Source organism: Ailuropoda melanoleuca, chromosome 8 (genome assembly GCF_002007445.2).
Source record: "Ailuropoda melanoleuca isolate Jingjing chromosome 8, ASM200744v2, whole genome shotgun sequence".
Taxonomy (NCBI): Eukaryota; Metazoa; Chordata; class Mammalia; order Carnivora; family Ursidae; genus Ailuropoda; species Ailuropoda melanoleuca.
Window position 1 is genome coordinate 102128418 of NC_048225.1, and position 12995 is coordinate 102141412.

General features: G+C 39.7%; 1 protein-coding gene across 7 annotated transcripts in view; it reads left to right on the forward strand.

Moving 5' to 3' along the window:
• The window catches only part of PPP1R12B (protein phosphatase 1 regulatory subunit 12B), a 204915-nt gene that overhangs the window by 122701 nt on the left and 69219 nt on the right, over positions 1 to 12995 (forward strand). For 5 of the 7 annotated variants that reach the window (XR_004627338.1, XM_034667052.1, XM_034667049.1 and 2 more), the window contains 4 exons: positions 829 to 1032; positions 2918 to 3107; positions 3193 to 3305; positions 4348 to 4389. Coding sequence is in view for 6 of the 7 variants with exons in the window: in XM_034667052.1 (XP_034522943.1) it covers positions 829 to 1032; positions 2918 to 3107; positions 3193 to 3305; positions 4348 to 4389 (549 nt within the window). In the remaining variant the exon portion in view is untranslated. Of the gene's footprint in view, positions 1 to 828; positions 1033 to 2917; positions 3108 to 3192; positions 3306 to 4347; positions 4390 to 8071; positions 8810 to 12995 lie in introns of those variants that run through there. The other 2 variants (XM_034667053.1, XM_034667051.1) reach the window with 2 other exon arrangements.

The window sequence follows — 12995 nt, forward strand, 5'->3', positions numbered from 1 at the left end:
GCAGTTCCAGTGCTTAAAGACACTTAATGATTTATTAAGAGAATAAGTGAATAAATTCATGAATAGTTAAAGAAAAAAAACAAGTTATAGTACTGGCTTAACTACCTCTAGCTTTGAAACTTCCTTCTCATGAGGACTTGAGCACGTAACTACTTGAGTTAGAATCAGCTCACTCTAGTCTTAACTCTCTTTCTCCCTTCTTCTGCAGATGATTCCTACTTGTTTTTCTTCTGCACCGCTGCTCATAAGAGCCTGGGGGAAATATCAATTGTTGGAATGTCTCTGTGTGACATTCCTAGAGTTACTTAGGAAATCATCTTAGCGTAAAGCTAGTTTAGGTGGTGTCGTTTTGGTTGTTTGGTTGGGTTTTTGTTGTTCTAGCCTGGCTCTGAATTTTCACCTTTTGGAGCCTGGTTTTTCTTTCTGTAAGTAAAATCAGGTTTTTCTTATTATCCACTATTCAGAGAATTTCTCTTGGTAACCATTTGCTATTGGGAGGTATGGAGCTTTCAGATAAAGGCGCTGAGAACTAAAGGTATGAGAGAAGTACATCTACAACAGGCAGCCGTCAGTGTTGCCCTATTTTCTGGAACTCAAATTGGAAAAGCTAAAGTATTACATTTGAAGTGTACCTGGGCTCAGGCTAGGGCTCTTTGCACACTGAGGTGTTTATTTTAAGCATATCTTGCTTGAAATGGCCTCATACATTTTGGGAGCTTCATTTGGAATTTGATACTATTAGATCTTTAAGGCAATCTCCCTGCTCATTTATCAAGAGTTATTCCACGGTTAGGGTGAAACTTCCCGGACCTTCTGTTATTTTCCCAGGGTGTGACCCTAACGGACCTCCAGGAAGCAGAAAGGACTTTCAGCCGGTCGAGAGCAGAGCGGCAAGCTCAGGAGCAGCCTAGCCAGAAGCCTGCAGTCACTGAAGGGCGTGAGGGAAGCTCAGAGAAGCATGAGCTCTCAGCAGTCCCAGCAAAGGAAGCTGGCGAGGGCCGTCAACCGTGGGGCGGGAATCTGGATGAAGAAGTAAGTCAGTGGCATGTACTGTGCTAAAAGCAGGGTCAATAATGTGGGGAATCCCTCCTCACTGATAACTCAAGCACGGTGCTACTTTGCAGTGGACAACTGATAGACAACACTGGTAACGTCTGTCTGTCATTGGCAAACCTGAGTGACTGAAAGAACTCAGAGGATGTCCATCCTTCAGTCATCATTTTGTGCTCAGAGTTAACTAATGCTTATTTTTTATCCAGTTTTATTGAGATGTTGACATATAACATTGAACTGGCATACAACATTTTATTAACTTTACACTATGCACAACATAATTTGATATATGTATATATTGTGAAATGATTATCACAATAAATTCCATTAACTAAATTTATTCTTTAAAGATGTTTTTCTATTCTAAAGAGAGAGGTTATAGTATAATAAAAATACAAATAAAAATGTGAGGATTTATTGAGTGTCTGCTTTATACCAGGCATTATTTCAACTATTTCGTATGTATTAATTCCTTTAATCCTCAAACAACCCTCTGAGGTAGATATTATTATTTGTATTGTAAATGTGAGGAAATCAGGATACCAAGAGGTTAAGTAAGTTGCCTAGCATTTTGCATAGATGAGAAGTGGTTAAGCAAGAACTTGAGCATAGGCAGTCGAGCTCCCCAGAGCACTCCCATAACCATGATTATATTGTTCTCTAAACCCCTGCAAACCTAGTTGACAAAGCACCCCTTAATCCCATGCCACAAGATGTCGCTATGGAGGTGGACATTTTTAACTTACGTTCCCTTTCTCAAGCGGAGTTGGTAGTCAAAGGTATAGGTTTCTGTTTAGGGTGAACATAACAACTAGTTTACCTAAAATGGTTCAGATTACACCTGTTATCTCACTGTAATTATTGATACCATTCATCTTCACTCTCGGAAGTGTCTTAATTGGGATGATAAATTTTCCCATCACCATAGTTAGTGGAGAAAGGAATCTTGCTCCGACTCTGAATGGCTAGGCTACATACACTAACTGAGGTTCTTTTGTTTATTTTGTTGTGTCAGCTACTGTTTATTGATTACTTACTAGTAGCTACTGTTCTAAGCACCTAACATACATTATCTTGCATAATCCTCACAACACTCTCTGAGGAAGATATTATCCCTACTTTACATAGGAGAAAGCTGAAGCTCAGAGAAGTTAAGTAACTTATTCACGCCACACAGCTAGTAAGTGCTGAAGCTAGAATTTGAACCACGTTCTGCCTGATTCCAAAGCTTACTATATTTTATTGCTTCTGTCTTTATAAACAAAAAAGTGTACAATCTCTACATGTAGTAAGAATTTCTCTATCTGTGCATCTTCAGTAAACCAAGTTGAGGCTTATTGTCACGCTGTCTTTCTCCTTGGGGAAAAAATTCAAAGTGGAAAATGGGAATTTTTTTTTTAAAGGTTCAGTAAGCCTGGTTGTGGCAGGTTGGTAGAGTATTCAGAAGTTGGTAGACTGCTCAGATTTGGTGTCTGTTCTCAGGTAACTCTGTCTTGTTTCTTCATATTCCCAAGCTTTTAATTTTTCTATGTAAACCTTGCCTTTCAGTGCTCCATCTTAAAAAGGCCATCATCCTTCTTATTTTCATTCCAAAATCAAAGGAATTTTTATTAACAAGGTTAATTTTAGGAAAAATTTTCCTGGGCTACTGTCAACATGATGGTATTATCAGAATAGGAATCCAGAAGCTGTTTCCTTTCTGGCTAATTAACTAACTGGCTTTAGTTCACCTCAATAGCTGTTTATTGAGCATCTACTATTAATAAGCCTCTTGGTATGGGAAAAGCCCATTTTTAATAAGCCTGCTATCCTATCCTTTGGTTGGACTTGACCTGTAACATCTCACCCTGTGGATCATTTCCAGCCTGTCTATCGTCGTCTGAGGTATCCAGCTCAGCCAGACAAACCCACAACACCAGTGTCTCCTTCTGCATCAAGACCCTCTCTCTACACTAGTTCCCATCTGCTACGGACAAGCAGACCTTCAGTCCCTGACTCTGAGAGTTCGGAGACAACCACAAACGCCGCAGCTGCAAAGGAAATGGACAAAAATGGTATGTAGAGCTTCAGAATAGGTGGCTTCCCCCTAGTGTACATGCCCCACTTCCTAAGATCACACTTTGTTTTCTTTCTCTCCAGAGAGTGAAGAAGCAGATGTGGACGATCAGTCCTCTAACAGACTGTCCATTTGTGAGAGGAGGCGGCACAAGGAACGACGACGAGGCACGGGCATCAATTTCTGGACAAAAGATGTAAGTGGATTGGTCTGTGTTGGGACATATCACTCATGGCTGCTGTCTTTTCTGCTGAGTTCAAAAACATAAAGGGTCCCACATGGTCTGATGAATCTTGCAGGTGATCAAGAAATATTCTGAGGAAAGAGAAGAAGAAAGACTCACCTAGTGTGGGACTCCTTTGGTATATTTTTGGCTGGATGCCCAGTGCCAGGCCCATAGTGGGCACTCACTAAATAATTGGTGATGAGTGAAAAGACCAGAAATCTACAACAACCATATAAGGAAATATAAAAAGTGAATAAGCTTGTCAAATATCAGCAGTCCTCCCTAATATTCCTAGAAAGTCATGGGTTAGTCAATAATATTATCACATTATATGTGAGATTCTAACAAAATATTTTAGGAGCATTACAAGAATTTCAGGGAGCCTAAAATCTTGATAACACAAGTTCATCTGATTCAATTTTACTCTTTTAGAGGAAAAAAGAAAAAAAAATAAAACAGATTAACTTTGGCTTTAGTATAAAGGCAGGTGCACCGGTGCTTACTAACTGCAAGCTCACATTCAGTACTTTAATTCACCCTCTTGTTCTGTACCCGTCTCAGTCAACTTTGTTATGGGCATTTTAAAAATCAAGTGACCAAGAATCAAGAGGTCCCTGGTTACCAAAGACTCATTTGAAAACTAGATGAACCATTCAGTGAGACAAGGAATGAAACAGAAATAGTCATCTATTCTAAACTATTCTTGAAGATAGAAGTATCTCATTTTTATGGGACCAAATAGACTGATAACTATTGACAGAGGTGAAATAAAGTCTGTCCTTTCTAAAGATACCCCTTTTCCTACTACAGTTTATTTGAGGACAGGAAATGTTCCCGAGCTGCCTGCCTATGGTGGCTGTTAAAGCAGCAGTAACGGAGAATCACTTGGCAGTCAGTTCTCACTGCCTGTGTTTGAAGTGCCAAGATGCATAATTGATGGGAGCTGACCTTGTTGCTTTCAAGGATTTCTGTGACCATGGTCCTCTTGTTTTTCTCCCTCCTTCCTTTTCAGGAAGATGAAACTGACGTCTCTGAAGAAGTGAAAGCAGCACTGGTAAGTGGCAAGCTAGTGAGGCATGTCCCTTTTGGCTCAGCCTTTCTCATGTGCATACAATTTCAATAGAAAAGAGCAGGCCCTATGCAGATTTGAGTTAAGGGAGAGTTTGGAGATAGACATTGCTCTGAGAGATGTGGTAGGTGTTAGCTGGTGGTACATTGTCTCAGATGCTCTTGAACAAGTTTCCTGCACTCCTCAATGCCTTCTGCTGATCCCTAACACAGTTTTAGGATCTGACTGTCTGCTTTTTCTCTCTTGTATGTTATTGGATTGTAGAAAGTACTTCGAAATCTTTGGAAGAAAAGTGGAAAGTGATACTATTTCTTTTATGGATCTATACTTATATAGAGAAAGGAACATAAGTGTGAAGAATGTAAACATCACACAATCCAAAAGGCACTTACATTTGACTTTGAAATAAGGTTAAACCCTTGGCTCTTATCAACTCAGGTCTGGCATCCAACTTTTCTCTGCAGTGGATGGCCTGGGCCCAGCTTTCCTGACACTCCAGGTTCCTGAAAGCCACTCAAACTTGACAGAAATTCAGTGGTTTCCTTATCAGTACTATCTTTCAGGAAGGAAGGAATTTGGTTTTGACTACATAAATTGAGACTACATGAATTGTGCATTTCTACTGGAAATTATGTTAAAAAATGGCCTTTTTATATCCTGCAGTTAGTTAGTTGAAATGGTTTTCGGAATATATTTGAGGGGCACTTGGGTGGCTCAGTTGATTAAGTGTCCAACTCTCTCTCTTTTTTTTTTTTTAAGAGATGGGGATGAGGCAGAGGTCAAGGGAGAGAGAGTCTTATGCAGGCTTCACACCCAGCGTGAAGCCTACTTAAAAAAAAGAATGTATTTGATAAACCGTACTGAAAATCAACAATTGACTCGTTTTTAGCAGAGGAACTAGAAATACTGTATTATGTTATTGATCTGCCTGTGTTTTAGTCAAGATCCAAAGCAATCGGTAGGGCCTTCCAAAAGCAATGCCCAGATGACTAGAGCTGACATAGGGGAGAACTGCCTACCCTTGGTTGAAGTGAGGTGACTTCACAAGGATGAGCCATGTCAGGTGGCAATACCACAAAGAGGTTCATGCACGTGCGTGAATAACAGCAACTCTTCAGGTCTTCAGTGGGCTGGGAAAGGCTTTTGGAGACAAAGAGTGAATCTGGGAAAGTTGCTTTGGGGAATTATAAGATACCTAAAGAGAGAATCTGAATAATAGATTACAGAGCAGTGAAATGGACTGTAGTCCCTGGAGGGTTATAGAGGCCATTTAAATCCATAAAGGGAATGACAACAAGGATGGCTTTGTTGTGACAGAATGTCTTTTGTCAGTGAAAATCTGTGTCTCCACCTTTCCAAACCACTTGGCCTGGGAAGATCCTAACATAGGGCGCCATGTGAGGAAAGCTAAGATGTTCTCGATACAGCGTTTCCTGAGAATTTCATCTTAGGACTTGAATGAAACTGAATGAAAATTATAGGAAAGATTTTCTGATTCTTTTCTGGTGAGGAAGAGCAGAGACTGTTGAGGTTTGATGTGAAAGTCATTTGTCAGACTGAAAAACATTTCACTCATCCAATTGCTTGAGGCATCTATTAGTGTCTACCATGTGTCAAGCAGACTCCAACGTGAATCTTAAGAATGAACAGTCTGTTATCTCTAGAAGGTAATTTAACTGAAGAGGGAAAACAAAGCCAAAAACCCTTACCTCTTTTTCTCCCAAGTACTCTCTTCTAAAACTAGCAGGCATGATGCCATTATCATCATACGGACCTGCAGAGCAACATGCCTGGCCAGGGCCAGTGTAAGCTACAGTTCTGCTTCAGGACAGTCAGTAATCTCTTAGGACCAATCTTTCTCCCCCACCTCCATGTCCTTCCATCAGGCAGCAGAACTGAGCCAGCGGGAGGAGGGGCATTCTGTTGAATTGGCACTGTTAGCTAATCAGAATGGATACCGCTGAGAAGCCAGGACAGTTCTTTCTTTTCTTGGTTTTTGGTTCAGTAAGACTATATATGCTATTGAGGTTATGACAGCTCCCTTCTCTTTCTTAGCCTGTTCTTAAAGACTGGTGGTGGTATTTTTAAAGTTAACTCTTCCCAAGACTCTAGCATATATTTTTTTTTTGAGATATAATTTGCAATCAATAAACCACACAGATCTTAAGTGTACTATTTGGTGAGTTTTGACAATTGTATACAGCAATGTAAACACCACTCAAATCAAGATATAGAATTTTTCCATCACCTTTAAAAGTTCCCTCATGCCCCCTTCCCTGTCCCAAGAGGCAACCACTCTTCTGATTTCTATCACCATGGATTAATATTAAAGTTCTTGAACTTCATATATATGAATCATACAGTCATATTTCATTTTAAGAGTAGAAAGGAAACTTCAGTGGTTATTATCCCTAGCTTATGTTAGAATTAAAATGACTCCAAATAAGTACAGATTTTGTTTCCTCCTCTTCAAAGATTTCAAAAGAAGATTCTTTAACCTCTCGCCATGTATCAGTAACAACAACATGGTTAAGAAGACCTCTCTGTTGTTTAACCGAAATTTCTATTGGTGTCATTGAAATCCATTTCTTCTTTTTGTGTACCTGTGCTAGAAAAATGTCACCGGCATTTATATACAGATACAGTTTATTGCCAGGAAGGGCCCTGCTGTTTGTTTTCAATTATGTGATAGGTGAAAGACCAGTTGTGCATTTCTGTGGTGGCGACACCAAGGAATGATTCTTAGAAGGCTGGGGACTTTGCTTAAGCCCAACATACTACATGATTTTAGTCAGAACCCATCCCCATTGGTAAATCCATGAATAGGTGAGACTGGCAATGAATATATAATTTGATGTCTTAGCACCTCCTTGTCAGGCGTGTTCAAAGCACATCTGTTGATTATCCACATAGGTATGTAATAGATATTTTCCAGAAGTCTTAATATATCTTTTATCTTGCTAAGTGAAAAAGAAACTGTATCTAGATCTTAATGGGAGGAAAAAGCGTATACCAGTCATACCTGAGAAAACTTTTATATTCAGGAGCATGTTTGTTTTCCTCACTAGAGGTAATTACTAGAGGTAATTTCTTTACAGTGTTTGCTCTGGAAAGCACAGTCATAGGCACACTGCAGAAAGTGATGGCCATTTGGTTTCTTTCCATCTTTTTTTTAACCTACATCTCGGGCCTGCCTCTCTTTTGCTCAACACTGCAGCGCTCAATCTACTGCATTCTTGCTGTTTCCCCCCATTTACTCCTCTGAAACAGACTGTTTCCCTAGCCAGTTCTGTTGTATAATTATATTTATCGCTAGAGGGCACAAGTGGTCAACAGAAACGATGCTGGTGAACAAGACTGGTGCCCTAAAAAATTTGAACAGAAGACAGAGTCTTTAATTTTAAAGGAATTGTTAAAGAACCCAGTTCAGTGTAATAAGGTTACTTGCCTCCCAGCTTTTGGGAATTTAGAGATAACTTGGGTTAGGGACCTCAATTTACAGTTAAGAAAACTGAGGCCCAAAGAAGTTAAGAAGCTTTCAGGGACATGAAAGCTCTGCTAGTTGATCACCCTGTGCCCTGCATCGGGGAATCGTCAGACAGACCTGGAATCAGGGCTTATATCCTTCTGCATTCCCTGTTTATCTGTTTGGTTTTTTACTCAACAGATTATATGTTCAAATTGACTTGCTAGTAGCATCTCAGTTCCTTAAGTGAAGGAATGTCTTCTTGAAGGACAACTGAAAAGCCTACTCTGAGTATCAAGATTCAGTCTGTGGGTAGAATATCAGCATTCTTCTGTTGTCCTTGACATAGGTAGGTATTTATGTCTTTCGGGAAGTAAGAATTTCCATACAAAATGCTTCCCTCCCACCCTCCCCCCCCATCCCTGTTGCTTTTGGGCAAACCAGGTAACACTTAATCTGAACAAAATCACCAAAACCTCACTCTCAGAATTAGCAATGTCATTTTCCCAGTCCAGAATGGAACCAGTAGATCTGGATTGCTAATCACCCCTCAAAATGCATCGGTAAAGGAGAGATTGTTAAGGATTTACTAATTCACAGACATTAAGGATCTGCCTTAAATGGTGGCCTGCTAGTGGAGAGATGGGTTGGTAAAGTGCTCCAAAAGAATTAAGCCATTAAATATAAGATTTCCAAATTACATGAAAGAGAGAACCATACAGAAACTTGCTGGCAAAGCTTGGTTTTGAACTAAGCTTTTATAGAAAATAAAACTTGCCTTGGGAGCCACTTGGCCCCAGAAGTGTCTGTACTACCAAAAGTCACTAAGTGCATTTCCCATTTTGTCCTGCCTTCTCTTTTATAATCTTCTCATTTATTCGTTGAACAAGTACTTTTTTTAGATACTGGAGATGCAACAATGAATAAAAAGCCCTGCTCTTATTATGGACTTTACATTCTAGTGGAGGAGATAGACAATAAATAAAATAAATGTGTGAAATAAATAATATTTGAAAAGGTGATAAGTGTTTCTGGAAAACGCATGTAGAGTAGGTTAGGAAGGAATCAGAAATGCCTGAGTGGGATAGGAAGTTGACATTAGAATTATAAGTAGGGTGGTCAGAATAGACCTTGCTGAGAAAGCATCATCTGAACCTAGACTTAAAGGAAGTAAGATGGGGAGCTAGGCAGAGGGAACAGCACTTGCAAAGATCCTGAGGCAGTAGTGTGCCTGACGTGCTTGAGGACAGGTGAAAAGACCAGTGTGGTAGAGCAGAATGAGCAAAAGGGCCCAATGGCATAGACTGATAAGTCATTTTAAGGGCTCTGGCTTTTGATCTGAATGAGTAGGCAGCCATTGTAGAGTTTTGAGCAGAAGAGTAACATGATTATACTTATATATAAGAAGTTACTCTGCCTGCTATTTTGAAAATATACTCTAATGGGATTTGGGTGGAAACAGGGACATCAGTTAGGAGGCTGCTTATAATTATCCAGGGAAAAACTGATGGTGGTTTGGACCAAAGTGATAGTGGGTAGTAAAGATACTGAGAAGTTTTCAAATTCAGGATACAGTTTAAAATTGGAACCAATAAATTTTGCTGCTGGATTGGATATAGGGTGAAAAAATGTTGGGGGTGGTTAGGTATAGTGATCAGGGTTGACACTGAAGCTTTTAAGTAAGGCAACTAAAAGTATCGAGTGTTCATTAACTAAGAGAAGACTGTGGAAGGAAGGAATTTAGTGGGGAAGAGCAGGCATGTAGTTTTGGTTTTAGGAGTGTTAAGTTTAATATATCCAATTGACAGCCACTTGGTAATGTCAAGAGAAGACTTAGCAGTAGGTGTCTGGAGTTCAGGTGAGTGGTCCAGACTGGACATAAGAATTTGAATGTCAGCAGATGTATAGATTGTATTTAAAACCATGAGATTGAATGAGATCACCAAGAGAATGAAAGTAGACAAAGAAGAAATCCAAAGACAGAGCCCTGGGGCACTCCAAAATTCAAAGTGAGAAGGGGAAGAACCACAAAGGAAACTGATGAATCCTAGCACTTTTCTCTAAGAATATGAATATGACTGTTTTTGATTAAATCAGAAGAATTCTATTTTTTTTAAAGATTTTTATTTATTTGACAGAGAGAGAGAAAATGAGTGAGAGAGAGAGAGCACAAGCAGGGGGAGAGGGAGAAGCAGACTCCCCACTGAGGAGGGAGCCTGACATGGGGCTTGATCCTAGGACCCTGGGATCAAAGTCTGAGCCCAAGGCAGAGGCTTCACGGACTGAGCCACCCAGGTGCCCCAGAAAATTCTATTGATTAACCATATTTGTGTGTGATCTTTTGACTCAGCTTTTGGTTCCCTTTGCTTTGCCTAATCTCCCTTAGATTTATTACATCTTTGAATAACTAGCACTTCCATTCCACTTAAGAATAAGAGGCTTTCTTTGAAAAACTTATTTCTGAGTGCTATCATATGCTAAACTCTGAGTTAGCTCTGTGATGGCTAGAATGGCAATTATAGACTGAATTCTATAACTGAAAGAGACTTAAACTTTTAGTTAACTAGTTAAACTTTTCTTTTTAAAGATAACAACTGAAGCCCAGAGAGATTAAGTAACTTGCCAGGATCACACAGGTGGGTTCCTAGTTCATGGCTACTGTACTACCCTTCAGGTGAATCTTTGTATCTGTTATGTATCTTATGTGGTATACTGTGAGGATAAGCAATATGGCATAGTAGTAAGAGTGTAGACCCAGGGGGCGCCTGGGTGGCTCAGTCGTTAAGCATCTGCCTTCAGCTCAGGGCGTGATCCCGGAGTCCTGGGATCCAGCTCCATGGGGAGCCTGCTTCTTCCTCTCCCACTCCCCCTGCTTGTGTTCCTTCTCTCAATGGCTGTCTCTCTGTCAAATAAATAAATAAAATCTTAAAAAAAAAAAAAAAGTGCAGACCCAGGAACTAGATGGACTTCCTGGGCCACTTAACTATTTTGGGTAAGTTGAAACTGATGTGCTTCAGTTTCTCATCTGTACAGTAGGAATAATCATAGTAGCGACCTCTTAAAGTTGTAAAGCGAAAATGAAGAAATATATTTAAATCGTTAGAGATGATTGAGATTCATTCATGCTGTCTTCCAAAGTGTAGGTTCGTTCCTAAATCTGCATGAGTGTAAGGCTTTTGGAATACTTTCATTGACCTTAGAATCATGTGATCTTGAAGTTATTTATTAATTTACCCATGAAGAATAGATTCTTAAGAAAGTCAAAGAAGTAGCCCAGGCTCCTCTGTAATTCCAGTATATGCCTGTGTTCTGAAAATGTACCTGATGAGTTTTAAGAAATAAGTTTTAAAAGGGGTTGCTGAAGTAGGAGAAATGAGTAATGAGTGGAAAGGAAAGAAACAAGAACTAAATGTTTCCAGTTTTGATGGGAACTCTTCGAGCACCTGATCAGGTCACGTCCCTGCAGATGAGTCAATCAAGCAGGCTTTCATTTCTATGATGCCTCAGTTACCCTTCCCGTTTCTCTCTCTCTGCCAGTGTTTCCAGCAGTTCTAGTTTTATAGATCTTTACTCCCCCCACACTCCACCCCCCCAACACACACACTCTTTCTTTGAGTAAATAATAGCCCCTTTGCCTATTTACTCTAATTTTTTCACAGCTTTGCTTCTGGCTATTTGCTGGATCTTCTCCCCCGCTCTCAAGCAGTATTTTTTAATCTTGTTACTCAATCTTGTGAAGCCCCTTAATCTGCTGGAGGGCATCCAGCGATTTTCTGTCCGCTCTGCACCACTGGGCAGTATCCTTGCCATTCTCCTTTTAGGTAAAATACTACGACTGTTTTGCTTTCCCCTCTCTCTGGGGCTTGATTACCTAATATGGTAAGGTATGTCCCAGACAAGGCTGCACTGTTGAGATAGAACAGTTTGACTAGGTTTAAAGACACTAGGTGAGCTATCAGAGCTATCAGGATTAGTTATTTATGTAGTAAAGTAATATTTTTCACAGTGTACCGTATAACAACCACAATCTTGTGGATTTTTTTTTTAAACCAAGCCTCTCTTCCTTTTAATCAAGTGAAAGGATAAGAAAATATAGATTTTCCTCTCTCAGCCACTTTATCTTTAGCCAGATAAGGAGAAAAAAAAAAAAAGATGAAGAGAATGGAGTAGTTTGTCCCCAAATTGAGAGGGTTTGAGAAGTCTGAGAAGTTTGGTTATATAAAAATGCTTATAAGGAGATTAAAAATAAGAATAGATTTAATAAGTGATGGCTGTTATAAACAGTCTTGTCGTAGCCAGCCTGTGGGAGTTGGCAAGCATTCATAAAAAAAAAAGCAAGCTGTCCCGGATTTGTACAATTGATGACAATGGGCAGTCCCAAGGAAGGAGATGGAGATTGAGACATGGCAGCCAACCAACTCTGTGTGTGGGAAGCTGCCTTCTATGCAGAGCACACTAAAAAATCTTCTCTAGTGGTTGACTCCACATTAGCCTGGAAGGATCTTTCCTTTCACTGTACATTTGCTCTTGCTTTGTGACTGTAGTTTCTTAAAATACTGCAGATGCTATGATTTTCTATATATGGGGCATACTGTGTCTTGCTCAAGCCCAAGCTATATAAACCAACAAAGTTTCTTTTGGCATCTTCCTTTTAAGGACTCTATTAATTTTAGGTCGTGCTGTTGCCAAGGAAATCTCAGTAATCAAAACTCACATGTATTCCTTTGAGACCCTGTAATTTTTGGACCCACTGTCCCATTACATCAGTGAATTCTGCTCTAGTCAGAAGTCCCTTTTTCAAGATAGAATAAATTGACCTTCAAGGTATCTGTTTAGGCTTTGCTCAAACTTCTTATCCAAAGATTGGAAGGTTTATCAACTAGTAAGGATAGTGCAGTTAACCCCTTGACCTTTTAACTTTTCTTCCAATTTTTTTCTTCTGCTTTGGATTGCCTTCAAGGTATTGGTTTGTGTTAGTGATCTGTGACCTCTGTCTCTTTGTTGGAGGGACACTGATGAGCTTGAAACTCTGCTGGAAGTTTTTTTATGATTATAAAGGTAATACATGTCATTATAGAAAATATATGAAGTATAGGAAAATGTAAAGCAGTGGTTCTCAGAAGCA